This window comes from Lissotriton helveticus, chromosome 3_1 (genome assembly GCF_964261635.1).
Source record: "Lissotriton helveticus chromosome 3_1, aLisHel1.1, whole genome shotgun sequence".
Taxonomy (NCBI): domain Eukaryota; kingdom Metazoa; phylum Chordata; class Amphibia; order Caudata; family Salamandridae; genus Lissotriton; species Lissotriton helveticus.
The window spans coordinates 680081893-680106364 of record NC_136061.1 but is presented as its reverse complement, the minus strand read 5'-3'; the positions used below and the strand labels follow the sequence as shown (position 1 = coordinate 680106364).

At 46.5% G+C, this 24472-nt stretch overlaps 1 protein-coding gene across 1 annotated transcript in view; it reads left to right on the top strand.

The window, feature by feature from the left end:
* The first annotated feature begins 7887 nt into the window (after nt 1-7887).
* The window catches only part of RORA (RAR related orphan receptor A), a 246692-nt gene continuing 230107 nt past the window's right edge, over nt 7888-24472 (top strand). The window contains exon 1 of the mRNA XM_078680822.1: nt 7888-8062. Within this exon, the coding sequence (XP_078536948.1) occupies nt 7888-8062 (175 nt within the window). The remainder of the gene's footprint in view (nt 8063-24472) is intronic.

The window sequence follows — 24472 nt, the reverse complement described above, 5'->3', positions numbered from 1 at the left end:
CTACTCCTACACCAAATTCCTACCAAACTTTACTTGAATATCAATACTGTCCTGTTTAAAGTGGCAAACAACCGTTACACTGCATTCATTACAACGCATGCTTTTACCCCACATGCCGTTGCAACAAAAATGGCTTTCTGTAGGGGGTAGAAGGTGTTGGATTTAACTCCCAACACCTTCCCTACTGTTGCACAGACTAGAGTTAGAATAGTAAACTATACTTTTTCAACATCAAGCGCACCCCCGACAGCAAGTTGGGGTAAAAAATTGCATTGCAACGGCATGTGGGGTAAATGCATGCATTGTAATGTCATACAACCGTTTAAAGTAAATGTATTGTCTACCCCCTTCATCGCTGACTGTCAATTCAACTGTCTTGTTAGGGATTTTAATCTTTCACCTAACATACAAATAAAGCTCATTCTTCTCTCTGATCACTCGCTACTACTTACACACGCTCAATGCCAACTCATAACACAGGCAAAGTCCAAGATATCATACCAATATCTGACAACCTGTTCTTGACCTACTACAGACCACTCTCCTTCTGATCAAATCAACATGCATATTCTGATCAACATCCCCACCTTTCACCAGCGTCATCATCTCCAAGAGAAAATACTCTTCAGATTTTCTCCCAGCAATCCTCAAATGCACAATGACTTCTCTCTGCTGCAAAACAGTACATCTTCGGATCTTGACCATTTAAGTTATATCAAGGGACAAGCTTTCAAATCACGCCATCCCAAACCTAACTTATACAAACCTAGATATATACAAACTCTCAGTGTAGAGGCAAATGTCATACAAAGTGCCAAAGATCCCTACTTCCAAGACATGGGGAAGTATAATACAGGGCCAAATTGGTTCAATAGGATTTGGCACCCGCTTCTAGTGCTCCCAGGGACTAGTATTGCAGAAGATGCAGATGCTTCTGAAGCCCCCCTTCTGTTATGTGGATCATGCCGGTGCTAAAACTGAGACAGAGATGCACATAGTAGTGCAGCCCCTTCTGTTATATGGATTGCCAGAGTGCCAAAACTGCATCAGCACTATCTCAAGAGAGCATGCCTTCATTTGCATGGCCCCATGAAAATAAGGGAATTCTTCATCCCTGTAAGTGCACCGCATTACAGACATAGGCAGGCCTCAAAAGATGTACTGAAAGTGTACCACAGAGGTGGAGCATGGTCAGTGCACTTTCTGAAGGTGAACCTTGAGCAGGGTATTGGGGGCCAGGGAACTTCCCCAGGTACTCCGCTGTGCTCACTGCACCCACCTGCAAGGTGATCCTTGCACCCTTTAAATGTGAGCCTGGAACACCATCTTCAGTGAAAGGTTGGCCAGTGGCTTCAAACAGATGGTTTGCCTTTCACTCTGAACAGCACATTCACTGTAAAGAGTATGTTGTCCCAGTCTTTGTCTAGCGCACACACTTAAGCTGTGCAGAGTGTGACAGTGTGCCCTATCAGAGATGGAAACCCTGATCACCTAATTTTAGCCTCTTACTCGACCTGCTGCACGTTAGAAAGTATACTCTCTCCACCATGCGTAGCAATGCTAAATTCTTTGCTACCAGCCAATGAGTTTGCATCATCCCCCAGTTCAAAAATGTCCTTCCAACTTTACTCATTGGTCTACCTCTAGCTTGCTACACCCCACTTCACCACAACCTCACTCAGATGTAATCCTCACTATTCATCGCAACTAAAAACACTGCCCAAACTAATTCCAATAATTAAAACTGCAAACCAATACTTTGTACCATCTTATCCCCTCAGCCCATAACCCATCTATTAGACCCGTCAATCTTTGGGTGGTCTTCTCCCCAACTTTTTGCCTTCCTCCTCCACTTTTTCTGACCCTGTTTTTGCTGGTATTAGGTCTGCGCACTTTACCATTGCTAACCAGTGCTAAAGTGCTTGTGCGCTCTCCTCTAAACATGGTAATGATGGATTATCCACAATTAGCATATTTAGGTACTCAGTAAAGTGACACTACCTGTGCCAGAGGCTTGTAAATTAAATGCTACTAGTGGGTTTGCAGCACAAATTGTGCAGCGCAGTTAAGCAGCGACTTTAAACATGTCTCAGGCATGCCATTGCAGAACTTGTGTGTGCATTTTAAACTGTCATCTCAACCTGGAAACAATAACCTTTTGCCAGACCCAAACCTTTTCTTTTTCATATATATAGGATGCCCCAGGGAAGACTCTTGACATCCTAGAGGGCAGGGCGAAATGTATTTAAAAGGTTGTACACGTACTTTTATATTTTACATGCCCTGGAAGTGGAAAACTCTTACGTTTGTTTTTCCCTAGTGCAAGGCCTATCTCTTCAATAGGATAACATTGATGATGCCTTATCACATTTTATAAGTGCAATTTCTAAATGGGAAGAGATGAATGGTTCATGTTTGTTGTCTCTGGAATCACACTTTAAAATCTTAACGTATGCAGGAGTAGGATTTTAAATTGCAATTCTAAAAATGGCACTTTTAGAAAGTCAATGACAGAAAAAAGTGATAGCATGCACTCCATTTTTCAATGTAAACAGCTTGTTTCAAGACACTCAAAGGCAAATGTTTGCGTGCAAGCTTGAAATGTACTCTGTCCCAGTAGCACACAAATACGATTGCAATGATGTCAGGAGCGTTGTCTCGCCCCATAAACAAGATGCACTGCTAATGGAAATAAAGAAAAAGACCACCTGGTAGGACTCCTGCCTGAGGTGTCTGAGCGAGTCATTTTTGTCAACACTGACACAGTGAAATGGCATCTGAGGACGTTCCTTTTCACACAGAGACGATGCAGTTCGACATGACTTTGCATTTCAGCGGATCTTGACAGCTTTGGGTTTCGGGATTCGTCAATGCTCGAGGATTGTGTATACTGAGATATGAAATTCAACATGGCATATTTTGTTATTATAACACGTTGTACATTTAACTAGTGATTTCTTTTGTGATGCCTATTAAAAGTCACTTATTTTTAGTTGTATTCTTGTGGTAGTATCAATGATAAATTTGTGCAAGTCTCCAATGTGTGAGCGAACAGCGAGGTTAAATGGTTGGATCAGAAAGCGGAGTCTTTTTTTAATAAGGCGTTGAGCAGGACATTTGGTCCCGGGGCCCCGTCAGACCCTTGTATTTTTATGGCGTTCAATACCTGTTTTTATGTGATCTGTAGATGGGATACTAGTGGGTCAGACCTTGATGTTTCAAGTGGACCTGGCTGGAATTTGCCTTCTGGCTGTTTGACTTGGGGGTTGCAGTGTTTTATCGGTTTTGATGTGCAGGTCGTGGAATCAATTTTATAGTTGCTTCTAGGCACTAGGCCCCGGGAGGTTAATCTCAGTTTGATGGCCGTCCGAGTCTCTTATTTGGAGTGTCCATAGAAGTTATTAGACCAGTCCTTTTCGCCTTCGATGTATCATTATTAACGGGTGCGCCAGATACAGTCTGGATGTTAAATGTGGCTACAATATGAGCTCTCCATGTATGTTCAGTTATGTCAGAGTTAAAGTACTGTTTTTTTCTATTTGATAGGAGATTAATATGAGCCCAGGACTGTTTTGAGTTTCGTTGCTGGCTGACATAGAGCATTTTCGTCCAGAATTACTCGTTGTATGTGCGCTTTGCTGCATGTATCTCCTTTTTTAGGTTCCTTTTCTTTTGTTCAATTATTGTCAGGGAATGTCGGCTGGGTTGTAGGCCCTAAGTTCGCATTAGTCTGAGTGCTTTACTTAGTTGTCTTTTTTTTTATGCTTAGGGTATGTGTGTACCAGGCTGCCCAATTGATCCTGAAAGATTTTTGGCTTTTACGGTTGATCAAAATCTTTTTTTTTAAACTGTTGACGAAAGACTCCCAGGCCTCTTTCTGTATATAAATTTGTGTTGAGTGGTTGGAGTATTTCTTTCATGTTTTCTGAGGGGTGGGGTTCAATGGTCACGTGCTATATTGGAAGGCAGAGATTTGCACACTATATTTCTAGGCTTATTCATGATGAGTTTGCTTCGGGCACCTCCTCGTCGACTTCTTGGAAGCCGACAGCAGCCACGCGGTTGCCTATGAAACATGCAGAATTATGGTGAGCGAAGGATTACACCTAAGAGGGTTTAGGCAAATCGTTTTCTCTTTTCTTTTTTGTTTTCTGAGCATGATTGACTAGAATGAATTTGTAATATTTTAGGTATATATGCACTGCTCACTTGTGAGTTCGGTTTTGTTCATGTTAATTTTTTTAAGTTTTTTCTTTCTCCTCTGTTTCTTTTTGGTTTCTTTTTGGTTGTTTGGCTCATGCATGGAACACATTTAGTATGAATGGAGGATCTGTGCACAAATCAGATAAACACATTTCTATGTGGATACCGAGCCCAGTTTAGAAAGTTTTTGCATTTGCTACTGAATTGTAGATCAACAACACTAGCCATGTTTTTATTGCATGCCATCCTTTTAATTTCTGACGGGCTCTCTTTATGTTTTAGTTACCCCTGACGAAGGGCCTATGACGCCTGAAATGCATTGGGTTACCCAGGATATACAGCATATTCCAATATGCCATGAATAACGCCTGGATGGGCACTTCCAGTCATGTAAAGCGAGGAGTTATTCTGTTCCTACTGTGAATGATAAAACATGAAGAAAATGGATAAATATTAAGATTATGTTTGAAAAACTCGATTCCTGTCTGTTGATTTTCGCAACATTTTTCGCATAGCAGTGCATCTTGCTTATGGGGCGTAACAAGGCTCCTGACATCATTGCAATCACTTTTAGAAAGTTGCCATTTTCTTGCCTTAGCCATACGGTGTCTGCAACTAGTCTCTTGGTACATGACTGAGTGTAGTTATTAGTTGAGAGTTGTGTATTCCTTTTAGACAGCCACACACAATGGGAGCTTAGGTATGACTGGATGGGCCATCACTAAATGGATGGTAGGGAGTAGTTGGAAACAGCCTCACTTGCATCTGAATGTGCTGTGTCCTATCTCTACACAAAGGGCCTAACAACCCTGCATTGTCACTTCAGCTAGCTTTGAGCCAGAGCAGGGAATGCCATGCACTCCAAAGCCACTGTCTAAAATCCTCCCCCTTCAAGAACCAGGACAGCAGTGTATAAGGTGGTTCTCAGACACCACCACTTTAGTATACTTCCGGACCTGTGGCTACTCCGCCAGGAAGAAGGACTGCTGTGTTGCTGAAGAACTGCCACCATGACGGACTTCACTCTGCTGGACTCCTGCTTTGCTGTGCTGACCACCTAGCTACAGCCATCTTGCCTGGGTTGGAAGGACTAGACCTTCCTCTCTTGAAACCAGAGTGACTCCAAAGGCTAGTTGACTGGCCTCCTCATATGAAGCCTCAGGGACATAACAGAGCTCCAACAACCTTGCATCTGCACCTGTACTCTGCCATCTGTGGGCTACCTTGCCAAGTGGTGCCACCCCAGTTTTAGACACTTGGAAGTGGGCCTAATGTGCTCTGCTAGCCTGTAGATCCAGCAGAATTGATGCATCTCCTCTGCTGAACTGTGCAAACCCAGGCAGAACCGAGGTATCGCTGCTGCTGCGTGGAGTGAACCCATCCTAAAGACTGGCACCACCACAGCAGTACGCATCATCTTTGGAACCGTCACTACATGACACACCTACGACGCAGGCCTTCGCATCGCTCGATAACAGCCTCAAAGATGACAACGGACTCCACATCGCAGCCCTTCGGAACCAAAGCATTACCCCGACTACTCGTCACATCCCCGACACCAGACTTTGCAGCGCAAGCCCCATTAACGCGATCCTCAATGCAACAGGACCTTCCAAGCAGCCTCGCTGCTTCTCAGAACCAACGTGTCACCTCGGCTGTGCAACGCATCTTCAACGCATATCCACGCAAGGATCCGCAAACCAGGATTTAATCTACTTGTGTTTAACTGTTATAACTGGGTCCCTGTTGCCAGCCTGCACTTAATCCTGGTCAGTTCGAAGTTGTTCGTTTTTCCCGGTCCGACCAGGTTTTATAGTTGCCACTACACACCTCTTGCCGCTATTTTCTTTAAAAACTTTCAAATTCAATATCTCCGGTTCTACTTACTAGATTCTTGTAGTTCTGGTCTTGTTTATTAAAAAAACTACTCATTTTCTAACACTGGTGTGGGCTCCTTTTGTCATGTGGCTTCACTGTATTAATGTTTGAATTGTTGCATAAATACTTTACACCTTGCCTCTAAGTTAAGCCGGACAGCTCTGGGCCAATATATCATGGAGTTAAGCAGAGGTTAATTTGGGGCTTGCTTATGCCTTCACTTGCACAAGGACTGTGGTTGCTACTTGACCAGCAACCAACAACCCAATTTCTTATTACAATATCGAATACTCTGCTCTCACTTCCATGGTTCTTCTCTGCAAGACCACTTTTATTAAAAAACTGCATTCACATCTGGCACATAACCTTAATGCTTCAAATCAGCTCTGGTCGTATTGCTTATGCCAATCCCTCTTTTCCAGTGAACTACCTCTGTCAGAATGACCCTTTTCCCCAAAGAAAACTCGACAGCTGATCTTCAATTGTCTCACAAAAATCATTTCAGGTAACAATTTTGTCAGCCCAATTCGATTCATTCCACAGGAACTGCACTTTTGAACGTTTCTAACTTTATCACCAATGCACACAGCAATCACCTTTTTTAGTCCTTATTCACTAGACCTATTGGGGTCATGTAGAGTGATCCATCTATGACAATCCCTGATCATTTAAAATGGTACTACCCCCTATCAGCCAGACGCCTTTACCACCAAACACCTGATCAATCACCCTCTTTCCAAGAATTGAAAAAGAAACCGAAATGGCATCTCAAGCAAACTGAAAAAGAAGAGTGCTGCCGTTCTGTGAACGTGTAAATTGCTCGTGTGGGTGGGTGGGTGTGTAATCGCCTATGACATTCGTGCACGTAGGTATATCGAGCTCATTTCTAAATATATTAATTTGGAGAAATGGCAACCACCCTACTCTTTCGTTTATGTAACGTTTATTGCTACTGCAGGAGGGCATGTCTGATCGAAATGTTAAACCTGCTCCTGAATAAATAGGAAGATGTAGTATTGAAGCCGTTAAAAGCATAATTTGAGCTTGCCAATTTAGTTATTTCGTGTACTCTGGATTTCACAAACGAGAGCGCTGGTGTCGGGGGTGCACCCCTGTCCTTGGAGGAGGTGCTGCTGACTAAGGATTCGTCTTTCAATGGAGTGGTCTGAAGCGTCCCTCGGATTTGTAGTTTGCCTCAGAGTAGCGCGACTCGAAGCAAGCCTGTGCGTGGTCCGGAGTACAGGGTTTGTTTCTCATGTATCTCTCCTATAAGTGTCGCTTTGATGACCGTCTTTCGGAAGCCAGATTGTGCAGCCCTCCGTGCTCCTCTCCCTGTGTGACAGGTTCTGAACGTGTGCGCGCAGCAGAAACGAACACGGACCGTTGCTAGCCTTCGTGCGCCCCGCGCTCAGTCGGGGTCAGGTGTACCGTTGGTGAGCAGAGCCCTCGTCCACGGGCTCGAGCTACTGCCCTCGCGCACACGGCCACTGTGCAGGCCGGCCTCAGTCGGGGTCCACGCGGCGTTATACCTACGTACGTAATAACCTATCCGGCACCGTCCTGATAGATCAGCAACGACGTCGAAGCCGAACCACACACACTACAATTATCAAGACACGACCTGTACTAGCCGCTGTCCAAGCGCTACTCAACAGCTCCCTCAAGTAGTGCAACGCTCTACGCGCATGAAGGGGCGGTTCCTCACACACCCACTCCCACCATTGGGTACAGTACGTGTCAGTAGCAGTGCTGGGCCCCGCCTCTCGCGGTGACGCGCTCCGTCACGTGGCCGTTGAGTTGAGGCGGATGCGTCTGACAGTGGCAGCAGCAGCAGCTGATGAGGCAGCGGAGGAGGCACAGGAGCGGAGGAGTGCTGCGGCCGCACTTCTTTACCCAGCAGCTGTTCCCGCGACTCTATGCGGCTCCCCCGGCCCTGCACCCGCCGCGACGAGGATGTATTTTGTGATCACAGCGATGAAAGGTAAGCAGGAGGTGGACGAAAAGCCTGCGAGGAGCTCTAGTGCACCGGGAAAAGGGGGAAAGGGAGAGTGGTGGATGGGAAGGGATATTGGTAGATGCATGGGGGGAGTGGTAAATGTGATGGGAGAGCTGTTGATGTAAGAGTGGAGGGAGATTGAAGCACAGAGTAATAAAGGTGGTTGGAGGTTGATAAACGGACGGGTAAGGGTGATGGGAAAGATGCAGGGGTAAAGTGTTGTGGGAGAGTGCAGGGTGAGGTGGAGCACAGGTAGAGTTGAGAAGGCGGCTACATAAGAGTAGTAGGAGTAGTGGATAGGGATAGAGGTAAGGGGTGATGTAGGAAGGATGGATGGGGTAAGTAAGAGGTAAGAGTCGTAGGGGTCATGAGAATACTTAAGAGGAGTACTGGCACATATGACTAGGTAGTGAGGGAGACGAGACAAATAAATGGTAGTGTTCCTGAAGTGGGTAGTCACTCGAGGAGTGGCTGGACAGTCGAGGATGTTTGGGGAGAGGGGTGGTGTCATGGTCCTAGAAGGGTTGGTTAGGTGGTTCATGATACCAGGGCTGGGGAAGCGAGATACAGGTAGAGAGGAGGCAGTGATGCAGAGGGGTAGCAGTAGAAAGACGCGAGTTGGGGCATTGGTAGGGGTGGGAGCAGAGCAGGCAGTAGTTGTGGCAGTAAGATGGAGACTGCAGTTGGGGTCAGCTGGAGGCAGTGACCGTTGTGAGGGACATATGGCACGATCCATAATGCAGGCACAGGTGTTTGTTACCCGCTGATTGTACCTGTGCGATGTCAATACTTGACTCCAACATTTTTGTCTATGTGTATCAGTGAAGTGTCAGCACAGTGTGCATACCCGTGAGCACCAGTGCGATGCACTCCATATTTGTTTATTAAGAGATGCACATGGTGTTTGCACTCTTCAGGTGCGTGTATCCATCCGTATGGTGCATGCGCCGAGTGCGCTCTTACACTCGACGTAACAGCAACGTTTGTTTGCATGTTTTGGACTCATGCACTGCGAGTACCCTTTCTGCCTGTGTCTTCATATGCCTCTGTGCATTTCCGGTGATCAGCATGTACCTTAATGCTGGTGCTTGGATTGTTTTAAGCGCTCCCAATTTTGGAGAACAAGGGACCGGAGGGACAGTGAACTATAGCATTTACTCTGCCCGTTTCTTTTATCGTGCTTTTTTCTTTGCACACCAGTAACTTGTACTTTCCCCTTCCTGTCTCTTCTATTTCTTCGCTCATCTTTGATCCTGCTCTCGTTTTCGATGCTTTCATCTGTTTCCCCAGATCTTTCAAGGCCTTGCTGTCTTACTGTGGCTTTTCTCTAGTTTTAGTTTCAGGTTCTGTCGTCCTAATGTATGCGAGACATTAAAGGACAAACAGTGTGCAATAACCTGCAACGCATGCATTTGGTGTTCATTGTAAACTGAAACTCGCGTACGTTGGTAAGTGGCAGTAATGTATGTATGTGGTGTCATAGTAATGTATGTATGAGGTGGTATAGTAATGTATGTATGTGGTATCATTGGAAAATTGTGCCTGCGCATCGAACCGTGAGTTTGCTAATCTTCATAGAGCGCGAATTAATTTCACACTCTTGCCCCACTATTTTGTATTTATGAGGGAAAACTCTCATTTATGTTCAAACGCCTCCAAGGGGGCCAATGGCTCATCCTCGAGGGTCTCCCTTCGCGAGGGGGAGGGCAGACACAAACCAGCCTGCAGCGTGTCGGGTGAAAGTTGCGTGTGTCTCATTTGGGTGGTGCGCCACGCAGAGCCGATCCGAGGTTCAATCCACACATGACATTAGTACATGCCAAAGATCTCTTCCCTCCTGGCCCCGTTTGGGTGCTGTGGGCATGAAGTAAGTTGGTGAGATGGCCCGCGCTGGGCCGGGGGCGCTCTGTGGTGCACCGAGCAGCCCCTCCGCACACCCCCCTTACGTGCGCAGGGCTCGGAGCGCGGTTAACACCTGCTGGCGCGCCGGGGCTTTGCTCTCGCTCGCTGTTATCTGTGCGTGTCTTGTATTTGTGTTGCCCTATTTCCTCATAAATGGTAAAGGGTAAAGCGACTATCGTATTGGGGGTGGGCTGCAGAGAGACGGAATACAGGCACAACTCATGAGGGGTCCCGAGACCCCTGTTTCTCCCTTCATTGCATAGGCTTTTAAACGAATGGGCCCTCTGAGAAGGATGCTGCCCCGTGCCGTGCAGGGTTCTGCGTCGTTCCCCTGCCCTCCGTGGGTGGGTCTAAGTTGGCTGCTTTCGGGGATAGGCGCCAGTGCCCCCCACGGAGTAGCAGACACTCTTCTGAGAGACACATACACGACTTGCTGCTGTGGAAAAGTGAAGCCCTTGTGCACTCAACCAGCCGCAGACTTGTCGGGGTATTTTATAAGATTGTCTTTAATAAAAATGTACTGTAAAAACCAACGACTTTTAACCGATGTAGTTGAAATATTGTGCATTTAAGATGTATCTTTGGACCTTATTTTTTCAGGTCTGCTGACCAGTTTTGGGGGGTGGGGGTCATGGGGACAAGGCGTGTTAAGGCTAATAGTGGTTAAGGAGTGTTGGGGCTGATTGACGCAAGGGAACAATTGCCAGGTGGAGGGAGTATGGGACTTCTACATGCGAATGCTGTTTTCACGGGTGAGTTTTGAGGGACTCTGCGTGCGGCTGCCAGGCGGGTGCTCCAGTCAGGGTTACGGAGGAAAGCTTGAAGACGGCGACTGGGCAAAAGAAGGGCAGAGCGGCTCCCTGTGCAGATATATGCAGGCACTTCCTGCCTTAGGCCCCATGTTTCAGCGGTACAGAGTGCACAGGTGCATTCTGCTTTGCAGACGTGCCGGAAGTGCTGCCCCATCGCTCGGAGGGAGTGCTGGTACTCGGGTATGAAGAGCAGAGAACAGCAAAGAAGCCCGCGTAGCTCTGTGATGAAGAGCTCGTCTTACTTTGGACTCCCGATGACCCCACATTCTCCCGTGCTTCCGCACAGGGGTGCATCGCATCTCCGAGGTGCGAGCCAGACACGATCCTTTGCTGCTGACCTAGCCCAGGCGCATGGTTTGAGGAGGCCTGTCAGTGGCGACAGGTGTGCTGCTGATTGTCTCTTCTCCACCCATCTCATCGTGGGATCGTTAAGGGCATGTCCTGACTAGTCTGTAGGGCACATGTCAGTGGGGACAAAGTGCCGATTGTCCCTTATACATCCACCCTTGCATGGCAGTCCTAGTACATAGTTTGCATACGGCTAATTGCTCTTTCTTCACCCACCCAAAGTTGGCAGTCCTGGCACATAGTCTGTAGAGGACATGTCAGTGGGAACAGGTGTAATGATTGTCACTTCTCTACCAACTTTGGTGTGAGCAGCGCTGGCACAGAGTCTGTGGTGGACATGTCAAATGGGACAGCATTGCTGATTGTACCTTCTCCAAGTACCTTGGCGTGATCGGTCTTGGTTCAGAGGCTGATGAGGGTGTGTCCTTGGGAGCTGCTTGGTGGGTCAGCTGTCTGTTGAGGTCGGTTGGCTAATCACACCCCTACCATTTTATTAACTGCGGTCTGTTTATGGCTTGGGGTCCCACGGTTCTGGCGTGGTGAATGTAGAGGGAAAGTCAATGGGGCTCCAATCACTGATTTGTTCAGAGAGGCTGGAGTTATCGCGCTAACCTGTCTCCAGCACTGCTCAGTGGAATTGGTCAGATTTCATTATGGTCAAAATAAAAGGATGAGCAAGTGATGGGCGAAGCATCATGGAAGCATTTTGTTTTGGCATTCCTCGCTGCTAGATAGCCATGTTCACATCACAGCTGTGAATCCTACCCAACTCTGACAATCTTCCTTGAGGATGGCTACGCCCAGACGTATGTGTGACCAACCTCTGAGGTGAGTGTCGCACTGTGTCATAGAGTTGGTGAGCTGCCCTTGAGAGGGCAGCTCTGGCATACTTTCAATGAAATCCTTCACTCTAGGGAACCCAGGGTGTTGGGTAAGAGTGTCTTGAACCAGAGATGCTTACTGTGAGTACGGCCCGCCAGGTCTGCATCGTTGCCTCCACTACCACTACCTCCGCCTCCATAGACTGGCACTCAGTCGCCATCTCTGTTGTTCTTCCTATTACTCTTCCTAGAGCTATCCTAGGACGCCTTGGCCTTGCAGCTGGGTGCCGAAGGAAGAGGCCATCGCTTGAAGGAGATCTTGCATTTTTCAACACATATTTTCCACCCCTGAGACTGGAGCCAGGAGGCGGCCTGCATTCCCTTCTTCTGCGCTGTGATAGCTCAGGAAACGTCTAAGCCCACTGCGCTTAAACAAACAAGAATGAGAGGAAACTCGCTGTGCACTTTTCACAAAAACCATATTGTATCTGATCAGTGTCTGCTGCGAGTGAGTGCCTGGCACGCAAAGCGCCTCTGTTCACCAAGAGGCTAACACATGCTGCAGAGTGTCCACTACCAAGGGTTGTCTCTGGTTTAAGCTACCTCTAGGTGGACTTAAGGAGAGGGCAGTGAATGGATGGGCTCTCACAATCTCACTGCCACCTGAAGCAGTGAGCGGGTTGCGGAAAGCTTCTCCTTGGTACCATTTTGCATCATTAGATTTAGTCTATCCAATATATGGCATCTGCACCATAAGTATAAGGATTTAAGACGTATCATGGGCCATTTCTTAAACAGCGGCCATTTGAACAATTGTTTTCATAAAGGGCATTGTGACACAATATGGTATTTTGACAATTCATATTGGAATCAATGTGGTAGTATAGGAGTCTATTGCAATATTTTTGATATATGAAGATTCCCTATTCAAGGACAACATTTAATGGTTCACCCTCCAGGTTGACCGTGTTACTGTATGTCAAGTATTGGTAACTGTAAAGAGACTCAGTTGAAGGAAATGAGCCCGTGAATGTGGCTATTGTTTTGGAGTAGCTAGGATGTGCACTCATTAAAACATGTGAGCAAAAATACGCACATACATTCTGTATAATAGTTCATTTAGTTTTTTGTGACTCGAATAAAATGTTTATTTCCTTTCCTATTGAAGCACAATCATAGTTGCATTAGCGTTGAACAGTGCACTATATATCCTTACATTTTCACAAAAATGCATGGAAGAAGCCCAGTTCTAATGATAAGCAAAATTATGCTAATTAGATGCCTAAAGGCAGAAATGATATTGAATAAAGTTGGCAGGATGGGAAAAACAAATCAAGTCCTGCCCCCCTCTCCCTTAATGATTTCAAAGAAATAATGAATTGAAAGTTTGCAGAAAAAACATTAAAAACGGATGGGGGGATATACAGTAAGCAGAAAGCTAGGGTCGCCGTAGTTGTTTTGTTTTCTCCACAAGTTTTCAACAAAAAGCTGAATTAGAGGAGGAGGACAGATGGAGATCGAACAGGAGAGGACAGCAGTATAAAATGACGAGGAGGAGTGGGAAATGTGATTTTAAGAGGAGAACATAATTAGTTGCAGCTTTAAGAGTTTAAATTGCAAAAAATAAGTACTGCACATCAGAGGGGAAAGTTGGAAGAGAGAGTAAGTGAGAGGGCAAGAAACAAATAGCCCAGAGAAGGTTCTGTAAAGGGGCGGAAGAGGGAACTTTGGGCGGTATGCTATCAGAATTAGAGAGGAAAAACGGCAGGCGGGCACACATGAGTGTGCCTTAGAAAGATGGGTATGGGGAACAGAAAATAGTAGGGAAAAAGGGAGCGTGAGACCAGAGAAATATAAAAAAAATACATAACCAGTATCAATGTGATCCTAACAAAATGTGATAGGCCGGTATTACCAACACCATTCATTCTGAAAATCTTGTGATCTAGAGTTTTGCTAGTCAGGAGTTTTAAGAGCCAGTTTCTTCAAGTCTGGATTTTCGTGCAGGGCACTCTCAGTGTGCGGGATTCTATGTAGTATCCAGGCATGCCATTATGGGCTTCCCATAGTGGCGCCCACTGTTGGGCACATTTTTCACATAGCATTGCCAAGTGTTTCTTGCACCGAGATGCATCAAGACCATGTGCCAAGAGCACCCACTCTTCCACTGGCGCTCTATGTTGTATATAGAAGTGAACTCTCTCTTGTAGATTGATGTGCGGGCTAATCAGAAACGAGTTGCGCCTGTGGATTACTTTACTGAAAATGAAATCTATATTAGCTGAAGAAAGGATGGGGTGCACACACTGGTGCCCTCACACCCGGGCGGTGAACCTCCTGGTGTAATACTGTTGCTGATTAGTCAATGCAGGCACAATGGTGCTCTGAAGTTTTGATGCACGTTGTGCAGTGGGTGAACAAATGTACCTTGCCTGTCCCTGACGCCTACAATGACCCCCTCCCCCTCCACCTCCCCCCGGTTTGTCGTCTGGACGGGCACCTGCAGCCAGAACTGTACACGTGACAGTGTGTGCTTCTGTGCCCTGGGCAGTGCAGAGGGGAAAACCCTGCATGGTGGCTGAGGAAACGCCCAAAACACTTTGAATATTTGACCTACACCTCATTCTAAATGGAGGTTTGCGATGGATGCGTCATGTTATCTCGAGATTTCATCTGTCTGTGTGTGTTTGGAAGAGCTGGTTGATTATTTAGTCCCTGGTGTTTTTCCTTAATGTTATATCATGTGCTACTTCAAAGACTCTTTCTCAAGACCTGGGCCTTTCCTATTACACAATTCGTTGCGTTTACTCACGCATGGGCCCATTTGTGAAAACTGCAGTTTCTCCGCATGCACCACCCCTGCATAGTTAGTTGTCTGGCAGTGACCTCTGGCTTCCATCAAATAAAACATTTATCGTTGTTCTGTTTCATAGAAGTAGATCAGAAGCTTTGGGACAAGCGCTGAGAGCCTGTGTGCATGAGGGTACACATTGCATGTGCTGCGTAATTAGAATATTTTCCCACCCTCCTCTGAGCGCAGCAGCCTCTCTCTTTTCCCCGGTTTATCTCATCCTTCGCTAAAAACATAGGGTCTGACATATCCACAGTGTTTTTCTCCTATTCCCAGTGTTCTGTTATTGCTGCATTAATGGTTTAACATTTCCAAGAGCTCAAACTAAATCCAATCTAATACTTGCTTTTGCACTGGCAACACCTTAAGAAATATATTGTGCTTGCCATAGTCAGTGTCACACGTTTTAGTTCATCTCGATGCGGTTGGGGGAAAAGCTCTAGAATTAATTTACAAAAGTAGCAAATTGTAAAACATAGGTGGACGTGGTGAGAATGAAAGAAGCTTTCATTAGAATCTGTGGTCGTCGCTCACTACCCTCTCGCTGTTAACACAGAGCCTGGGATGGTGGTGCGAGATTTCTAAGTCAGATCGGTGCCACCTTCGGTGTTTGTGTTCTGGAAGAGAGACCAGTGACCCACCCACCAGGGCCTTCAGAATCCTCGCCTCGGATTCCTTGCTACCCCTTTCAGTGCTACTTTACTCCTGCTACTATCTCTTCCTTGGCCCTTCTTTATCATACTTTTTAACAGGGTGAGGAGGTTAACGCAAAGACTTTACATGGAATACTGGCATAGTAGCCAAGCATTCAAGAATCATGACAATTCAGCTCTGATCTTGAAACTTTGTGTATCTAGGCCTTCCTAATTTGCTGTTAGCTCATCAAATGTTGGAAAAACGTGACATCATTGCCCTGATCAGTTAGTGGGCTTCATAGCGCATGAACCTATATGCAAACCAAGGGAGTGGTGCACAAACAGGTGGGGGGCCGTACCGAGTCGACCTATTCCAATCCACCCACCAAGGCTTCACCTCCCGCACCCAGGTGAGGTGTGAAGCGCCCACTGACAATCCTGAGTCCTTCTCTGTATATTACAGTAACCCAGCCCCGGTTTCGGTAGATGGCTTCCAGTTCCATCCTGAAGGCTCCTGTACTTCTATTCCTGATGCCAAAGTTGTCACCCGTTTATTTCCAAACATGACTCCTTCCCTGTCAGAACCCCTTCACCCGCCCAAAGAGGCGATCAACAGGGATGGGCAGGGTAGAAAAGGAGGAACTTCTTGCTGGTCCGAAGGAAGGAAGGTAAGGAAGATCCCCAGGTGCAGGTGCATCGGCGGTCATCAGAGGCAACCAGGCAAAAACCAGGTAGTGGTGAGCAGGACTGTGCTACCCATTTTAACTTGCCTGACCGCCCATACCGTCCACAAGTCCATCACCCTCCTGCCAGCCAATGGCTGGCATAGTGGGCAGTCGTATCTGCTGCCTATATACAGTGGCAAGGGGGGGCAATTAATAAGGAAAAAAATGACTTACCTGCTGCTGCTGGCTGCCTCGCCGCCTCTGTGCTCCTCGGATCTGCTCCCGACAGTCCCTGGGACACCATCACAGAATCCCTATCCAATCCAGACACTGCCCTCATGCTGTTAACAATATGAGAGCAGCGCCGGGATTCGTCTGAGTGGGCTGGTTTGACACTCGCTCAGGCACAGGGAGTCTGTGATGTTTCTCCACCTGGCTGTGCTGGCTGTGGAACACAGCTGGGTCGGAGAAACCTAAGTATACATGTCGGTTTGACCATCATAAGAAAGCCAGCCAAACTGGCATGCGCGCTTACAGTGCCTAACACTCTTCCTCCATGCCATGGCCCGGCCCCGCCCTTCCCTACACATGCATGGCTCACAGGCTCAGCCAGTCACTTAAAATAGAAAATGATAATACAATTGTTTATCATTTTATTTTCAACTGCTGACTTTGTGCAAGCAATGGGGCGACGCTCCTCCGACGTTACGGAGGAGCTGCGGTCGGTAGCGGGAGACTCAAGAAAATTTAAAACATGGTGGCCACCGCCTTCAGTCGCTCTGATACGACCCACACCTGTCTCTAGAGCCGGCCATCTCCTGTCGTTGCCCCTAGTCCAAAAGGGGATGAGTTTACAGCCAGACGACCATAAAAAAGTGGGGGATGGGAAAAAGTCAGGGAAGGCAATGGAGTGCAGGGAATTCAAAGGGCTTGCGGAGGTCAGTAAGGCAATATTAGGAGGCATTGAGGTACTGCACATCAGAGCAGGACGGAGGGTGCCTGCGCATCTGGACTGTCTGCTGCTGAATTTCCCATTGTTAACAAATGAGCTAGACCCTTAGTAAATTAATTACCGAATGCAGTCGTCACAAGCAAAACGATTAGACAATCCATTTGGCACGTTTCATCACACAGTGCATGTCTGTTATGGTTTTGCAAATGTAATGGTGATATAAAAACTAGGACTTCTTAAGAGCTCTCAGTCTGACGCAGAAAACAGAAACGGTCCACCTCTGGTTACGAGGCAATCACATCCTCATTCTTGAATTTATTTTTATTTGAACTGTTTTTCAAGAATATATTGCAAAAAAGCTGTTGCTGCATTTAAAAAATATGTTGACCTGTTCCAGTGGTGATGGACTGCTCTGTGTCCTATTAGTAAATCTTTACCTGTGTGCCTTGAGATGAAGATGTTGGTTCCTTCCAACAAAAGATGAGGAATTGTATTTTGGTCTCCAGTCCCGGCGGCTCTCATGAGCAGTCGGCGCACGGCTCAGTTGGGTGTCGGTGGGCATAGGGCCTCCTCTGGCAGACCTGGCTGTTTTGTATTCGGTGTGAGCGCGCGAGGAGCTCTCTTCAGATGACTTGTGTGAAGAGCTGCCAGCAAGGTATTTGACAAGGTCACATTGCTATAAGGAAGCACGTTGTGGAAAAAGTTGCTCTTCCAACACTTTCTTCCTGTATTTTGCACTGGCTCCATACTTTTTTCACAAGACAAAGTGTTGTACAGCTGTGTGCTGACTGTCTCCCTTCACTTTTGATTTAAGAGAGTTCAGCCCCAGCAATAGGCAATGTCATGGATTGAACAATACGTCTGTCTCCTGCGCCATGTTAATTTTTTGTGCTACTTTTTATCGTCTTGTAGTTTTTGGCATGTGAGCTGTGTCTACGTGCTTCTAATTATTCACAATTTATTGCCAGCATTATCAGTGCTTTAAATGGGCAGGTACCCTCCGGTCTTGATTACCTGCACTTTCATTTGAAAGGGAGAGTACCTACACTCAGCACTGCTGCAATACGTTTAATGGGAGAGTACTGGCACTTCTCAGGAGCGAACAGGTACCTTGAAGAGTGAGTACCTGCACTTGTATATTTCCAGTCTAAGCACTGAGCATTATGATGAGGAAACAAGAGGCGTGTCCTCCAAACCCATTGCTAGAAATGCAGTCACTTTGGCTTTGTGCTTGGAGGATATAGCTCTGTAGGGCTCTTTTGTTTGTGATTGAAGTAGCCCTCAATCCGATGACTTGTTATGCAGGTGTTCGATTAGAGTAGACTCCACCTCTCACGGGTCAGGCTTGTCAGACTGAGCTGGCTTCACGGTGACATGGATGAAGTCAGGGCTTTTTGGCACCCCCACACCCATGGCCGCCTCCCAGATTCTCTCACTACGACTGTGCATAAGTGACCGTCATCTCGTCAATCATAAGTTACTGCTAAACACAGCCCCTCCCCCCTCTCAAGGGCGGCGCCCCTTCCACAGGTCAGCACCCAGTGTGGCCGCACCCGCCGCACTGCCCTAAAGCGTCCCTGTTGGAAGTGGAATGGACTCCTGTGGAGTGAGGACCGCTGGAAGTGTGAGGTAGATGTGCACATTGTAGGCTGTTTCAGAGCAACTACACATATAGTTAGCAGATGTTATACGTGCGTTCTGTCTAGAGCGTATGCCAAGAAAGCATGCACCCTCACAAGTTCCATGATGCGGCATCTTGGCCTTAAACCCAGACGCTGGCATTATTTAATCATGTCCACACTTGACAGTGTTTTTTTATTCACTACCTACTGAAATGTTTGGAACAATTACACCACTTATGTAATAAGAATAATAACAGCCTTGGCAGGATTATGACAGCATCAGGCAGGTGGCAGAAACTTCAGCCCTCTTTAATTGGTGAGCTCTTGCTGCCATGCATGGTTCCCAAGCCACTGTGACATTTTTAATTTTATATTTTTGTAATCTGTGTGTATATTCTTGTAATCTGTATGTTGGTTACTTTATTGAATGAACAACTTTTAAAGAAAATTGCTGAAGTCCAAACAAGTAATTTTCAATTTTGACTTTAAAAGCTAAATGCTCACACGAGAAAAAGGTTTTGTTGATGGGTTAGTTGACAGGGAAAGAATGCTTTTAAACTCCTGCCCATTTTAGCAGCTTGGTAGAGGGCGGACACTACAGGAGCTCTGCGCATGTCAGTGAGCCCACCTGAGAGTGACCTGGTGAAGTGGATATATGTTTCACAGTGGCATGTCACGTTTCCCAGTTCAAGCAATGCGCCATAACCACTGACTATCTAACCAAAGTCATTGTTGCAAATATACTTTTCTTAAAGTGGATTCGTCCAGCGAAGCGGGTGTGCTCCTATATACCAGGTTTATGTCATGTTACTGTGGAATGTTTGTTTCTCGTCTCAGCCTTCTTTCTATTGTAAACGACCTAGATTGTTAGCTGTGAGTAAAGGTGGTGCTAATATAGCTTGGGGTTTATTGATCTGGAAGCTATAGCTGTTGTCTCTTCTAATGAGATGCCCAGCTGTGTTCAGTAAAGGGAAGGGATCTTGAAGCCAGGACACTTGCTTTATCTGTTTTTATCTTTCTGTGTCTGTGTTTTTAACTGCTTAGCAGTGTAGCTGTTTTGTCTGGCCCCAAAGCTGTCTTTTTTCTGGTTTCCATGGAGGGTGTAAGGTGCATGCCGCCACTGCCTAATAAAGTGATTGAGTTGCTTTGTTGTTAAGTGTGCTTGAGGTGGATGAATCCTCCTCCCAAGAGTCCTTCATCTATATCATCTATTGCATAATCTCATTGATTGGAGCTGTGGTGTCAGAGCAATGGCCTTGCTGTTGAACATCACTGCTAGGGTTAGCTTCGGCTTCTTAAAGCTGACCTAGGGAGGGATCCTGAGCTGGAGCGCCGCTGTTGAGGTGTCTGTGGGTGGAGCCATTCAATGAAGGCCGGATAAGTCTGTGTAGGTCTTCTTTCTGACCAGGGACTCTGTCTTCTCCCCTCAATGCAGTCTTGGACGGAGCGCTGAGGCCATGTTTGCTCCTTGACCAAGCGGGATTGATTATTAAAGTTAAAACACTCAGTGCCTTTGACAACACAGTACAAAGTAAAGCAAACTCCTCTTTCTCTAGAATTATTATTACAGGACTAGGTCCAAAAGTGAAAGGCGAAAGGCGGTTAGTGGATTCGAACCAGCTTGTCTGACTCCGGTGTGACTTCATCCGTTACTACTCCATTAAAGTTACATGACGGACCCTACAATCAATCAATCAATCAATCAAGACATTTGTATAGCGCACTACTCACCCGGAGGGTCTCAAGGCGCTTGGGGGGGGGGGTGCTGCTACTGCTCGAACAGCCAGGTCTTGAGCTTCTTCCTGAAGGAGAGGTGGTCTTGGGTCAGTCGCAGGTCGGTCGGGAGGGAGTTCCAGGTCTTGGTGGCCAGGTAGGAGAAGGACCTTCCTCCTGTTGTCGTTCTTCGGATGCGGGGGACGGCGGCGAGGGCGTGATTGGCTGATCGGAGATGGCGTTTGGGAGCGTAGAAGTTGATGCGGTTGTTGAGGTAGCTCGGGCCTTGATCGTGTAGGGCTTTGTGTGCGTGGGTGAGGAGATGGAAGGTGATTCTTTTGTTGACGGGTAGCCAATGCAGGTTTCTTAGATGTCCGGAGATGTGGCTGTGTCGTGGGATGTCGAGGATGAGTCTGGCCGAGGTGTTCTGGATCCGCTGGAGTCTTTTCTGTAGCTTGGCGGTGGTTCCTGCGTAGAGGGAGTTGCCGCAGTCCAGTCGGCTGGTGACGAGGGCCTGGGTGACCGTCTTCCGGGTCTCGGTTGGGATCCACCGGAAGATCTTCCGTAGCATGCGCAGGATGTTGAAGCACGACGAGGAGACGGCGTTGACTTGTCTGGTCATGGAGAGGGAGGAGTCCAGGATGAAGCCCAGGTTGCGTGCGTGGTCTGTCGGTTTGGGTGCGGTGCCCAGGGTGGGGGGCCACCAGGAGTCGTCCCAGGCGGAGGGCGAGGAGCCCAGGATGAGGACTTCCGTCTTGTCCGAGTTCAGTTTCAGGCGGCTGGTCGTCATCCACTCGGCTACGTTTTTCATCCCTTCGTGAAGGTCGGCTGGCGGCGGCGGGGTCGTTGGTCAGGGAGAGGATCAGCTGTGTGTCGTCAGCGTAGGAGATGATGTTGAGGTTGTGTTGGCGTGCGATGGCCGCGAGGGGGCTCATGTAGACATTGAAGAGGGTGGGGCTCAGCGAGGACCCTTGAGGGACGCCGCAGATGACTCCGGTGGCCTCTGACTTGTACGGTGGTAGACGGACTCTCTGTGTTCTTCCGTCGAGGAAGGAGACGATCCATTTCAGTGCCTTCTCCTGGATTCCGACGTTGCTGAGGCGCTGCACTAGGGTGCGGTGGCAGACCGTGTCGAAAGCCGCGGAGAGGTCTAGGAGGAGGAGGAGAGGTCTACCCCTGCATGCTTCCTTTAATTCCCCGTGCTTTCTATGTACCTTGAACTCATTGAATTCTATGCCGTGTATTGATTTGCCACCTTGTTCTGTAACCAGCCGTAAGACTCTGGGACCTTTTTTCTTTCATCGCAGCAGGTACTTGACCCCCGCTCTCTTTACGCTGTTCATGGGGTGGGTTTAGCTCCTTTTCTGTCTCCTTGGTATACCTCCACGTAGGATGAATTCTATTTGTTTAATTCTGAATGTGCACTACAGAAAGTGTTGAATTTGTGCTGGTGCTGTGCAATTGCACTCTTTTTTGGCAACAGAGACTTTTTTTTTACCTCATCAGATTTTAACCTAGTGAAACAGAGAGAAGAGCAGGAACTGGAGGAAGGAGAAGGAAGAGAAATATGGGGAAAGAGTAGCAAAGGGTGAATGCCGATATGGAAAAAACCCTGCAAGAATGAGAGAACGACAGGAAGCGTAGGTGGATGGAAGACAGAGGTATGAGGTGGAATCAAGACTACGCAGCTTTGGTGTTAGGCTGCCCTGGAAGTCAGCAGCACTGGACATTAAATCCTACACTTGTTTATTTTTGTCATTTTTATTATTTTATTTGTTTATGTATTTGTTTATTTACAAATTAAGGAATGGCTACTTACATGGTTTCAGGTAGTGTTTCGAATTGGGGATATTTAACTAGCTGATTTTAGAAAATGCCAGAGAAATTCTGCCTTCAAGAGAAATTTGTATTTCCTACTGTTGATAGCAGTCTTTTTAAGTAGCCAGAAATATATTTTAATTTTAAGACATGCTGTTTTTGTTCTGTTTGGGGCTTTCTGTGCAGCTGGTAATTCTTGTAAATGAAATGATGTGCGCCTGGCACTTTAAAGCTCATCTTCAGGTCATGCAGCATCAACAGTAGATGGTACTGATGTGGACATATAACCACTGCTCTGACCTGTGAGGGCAGCTAGGACAAAGTGTTGTGTATTCGTTCCTCCCTATATTTACTGTGGGGGTATTTGCCTAATTACAGGACATAAAAGAGACCATTTACCAGTTATATGGTGGGATCATTCTGAGGCACAAGGAAAAACCTATTCTAATGAAATATACTTTTAAGGAGCCACATGATTGGTTTAGTAAACAAAGTGGTTGGTACGACATTTTATGTAAACCTCCATTTACTCTAGATGTTACGCGCTTGGACATCCTTGGAATGTTTATCCTCTGGCACTCTCAATCTGTCACCATTCCTGGTCAGCCCCAAAGAGCAACTCAACGCCATATGATAAGCATGATCAGCATTGGGTTTTTGTTAAGAGTTTGAAGATAAAACAGTAGGCGTTTGTAAAACTAAAACTGATGCATGCATCGAAAACTCAAAGACAAACTTAAAGAAAAGGTAAACAAAACGTGGGTGGAGCTAGTTGCAGTTTGATCTCAGTCCACGACTGAATAATCACTAATCATCCTCAAATTTCCGGTCAATTGCAGAAAGTGTGAGTATGTGTGTGTGTCTGTCTCTTGTGTCCTACGTGCTGGACAGGTTTTTTGAAGAAACAATGTAAAAGCTCCCTTATAAGTGATGTTTGGGCCCTGATGCCTGCTGTGCAAAGCTCCCTAAATCAGTGAGAAGTTCAAAATTCAGAAGCAATGAGACATCTGATGGTTTATTATTGTACAATACATGTCAATGTATTTGCGAACTCCAGAGACCAATCACGATTTTGAAAGACCCGATGGATTTCCAAGTGCCGAAAAACGAGGACTGTCCTCCTTTCCAGTGGCGTTTGCACTTGCCAGATTAGCTCATACGGAGTGGATTTCAAACGCTAAAGCGCATAGAAGACAAGCATGGCTTTCTTGTTTGCCTTAACGAAGTGAACAGTATTTGTATTCAAATTGTATGCTCTCCAGTCGGAATAATATGTTCGCCTGTAGCATTCTTATGTGTTTTATTTTTCATGGTATTGAACAGATGTATGCTTCCTTTGCTAGCTTGTGGGTTTCTCGTGTGTCATTTTGGCATGTGTTGTAGGCCACCCTCAAGTTTATTCTCCTTATTGGCTCAACGGAGTTTTATCATTAAAACAGTATTATAACCAAGGACAAAATATAGTCTAATTTGTATCTTTTTTGGGGAAGCAAGCAATTGTTTGGTGTTTCTAAATGGTTGGAGGAGAAGGTATTGTTCATAGTGTTTTTGTTATGTGGGTGGAGGACGGATGTCTGGTTTTTTGAGAAAACAATGAGTGCCACTGCCATTTTGTTTATTGTATGAGGCGGCAGTGGTCATGTTTTACTTGTATCGAGGAAGCGGTTTGGTTGTCTTGCCTCTGTTGTATTGAGATGGGCAGTAATCTTGTCATTAAGTGGTGGTTAGAGATAAAAAAAAAGGTTGGTCGCCTGTCTTTTGTTGTGTGGGGGAGATTAAAATAGACAGATAGTGTAGAAGACTTCACATGATGTCATGCCGAGATAAGGACAGTAGGACCCTGCAGGATTTGATCACTCCAGGATATCAGAGATAAGTTCCTGTCCTAGCAACTGGACAGGAAGTGTGGGAAAGAGCAAGCCCTTTTAAAAAAAAATAACACTGCGCATGGATAAAGATAAACCTCCAGTAATAGAGAGCAATGCAATTGCAAAAGTAAATTAAAAAAATAATAGTTAGCAGTAGTGTACTAGTGCCCAAGTGGTTGGTTACCCTTCACTTGAGACACTACACACTTCTTCCTTGGTCACCATGTTACAATGAGTAAACGAGACACCCTGGTCACCTCGGTGTCTCGACAAGGAAAAACTGTGTGCTACTTCTCCAAGTACACCACGTAACCCAGGCTAGTCAGATGGCTGCTACAGAGCAAGGCGGCTCGGGACAGTTCTGCTTGGACCAAATCCCATATTTAAA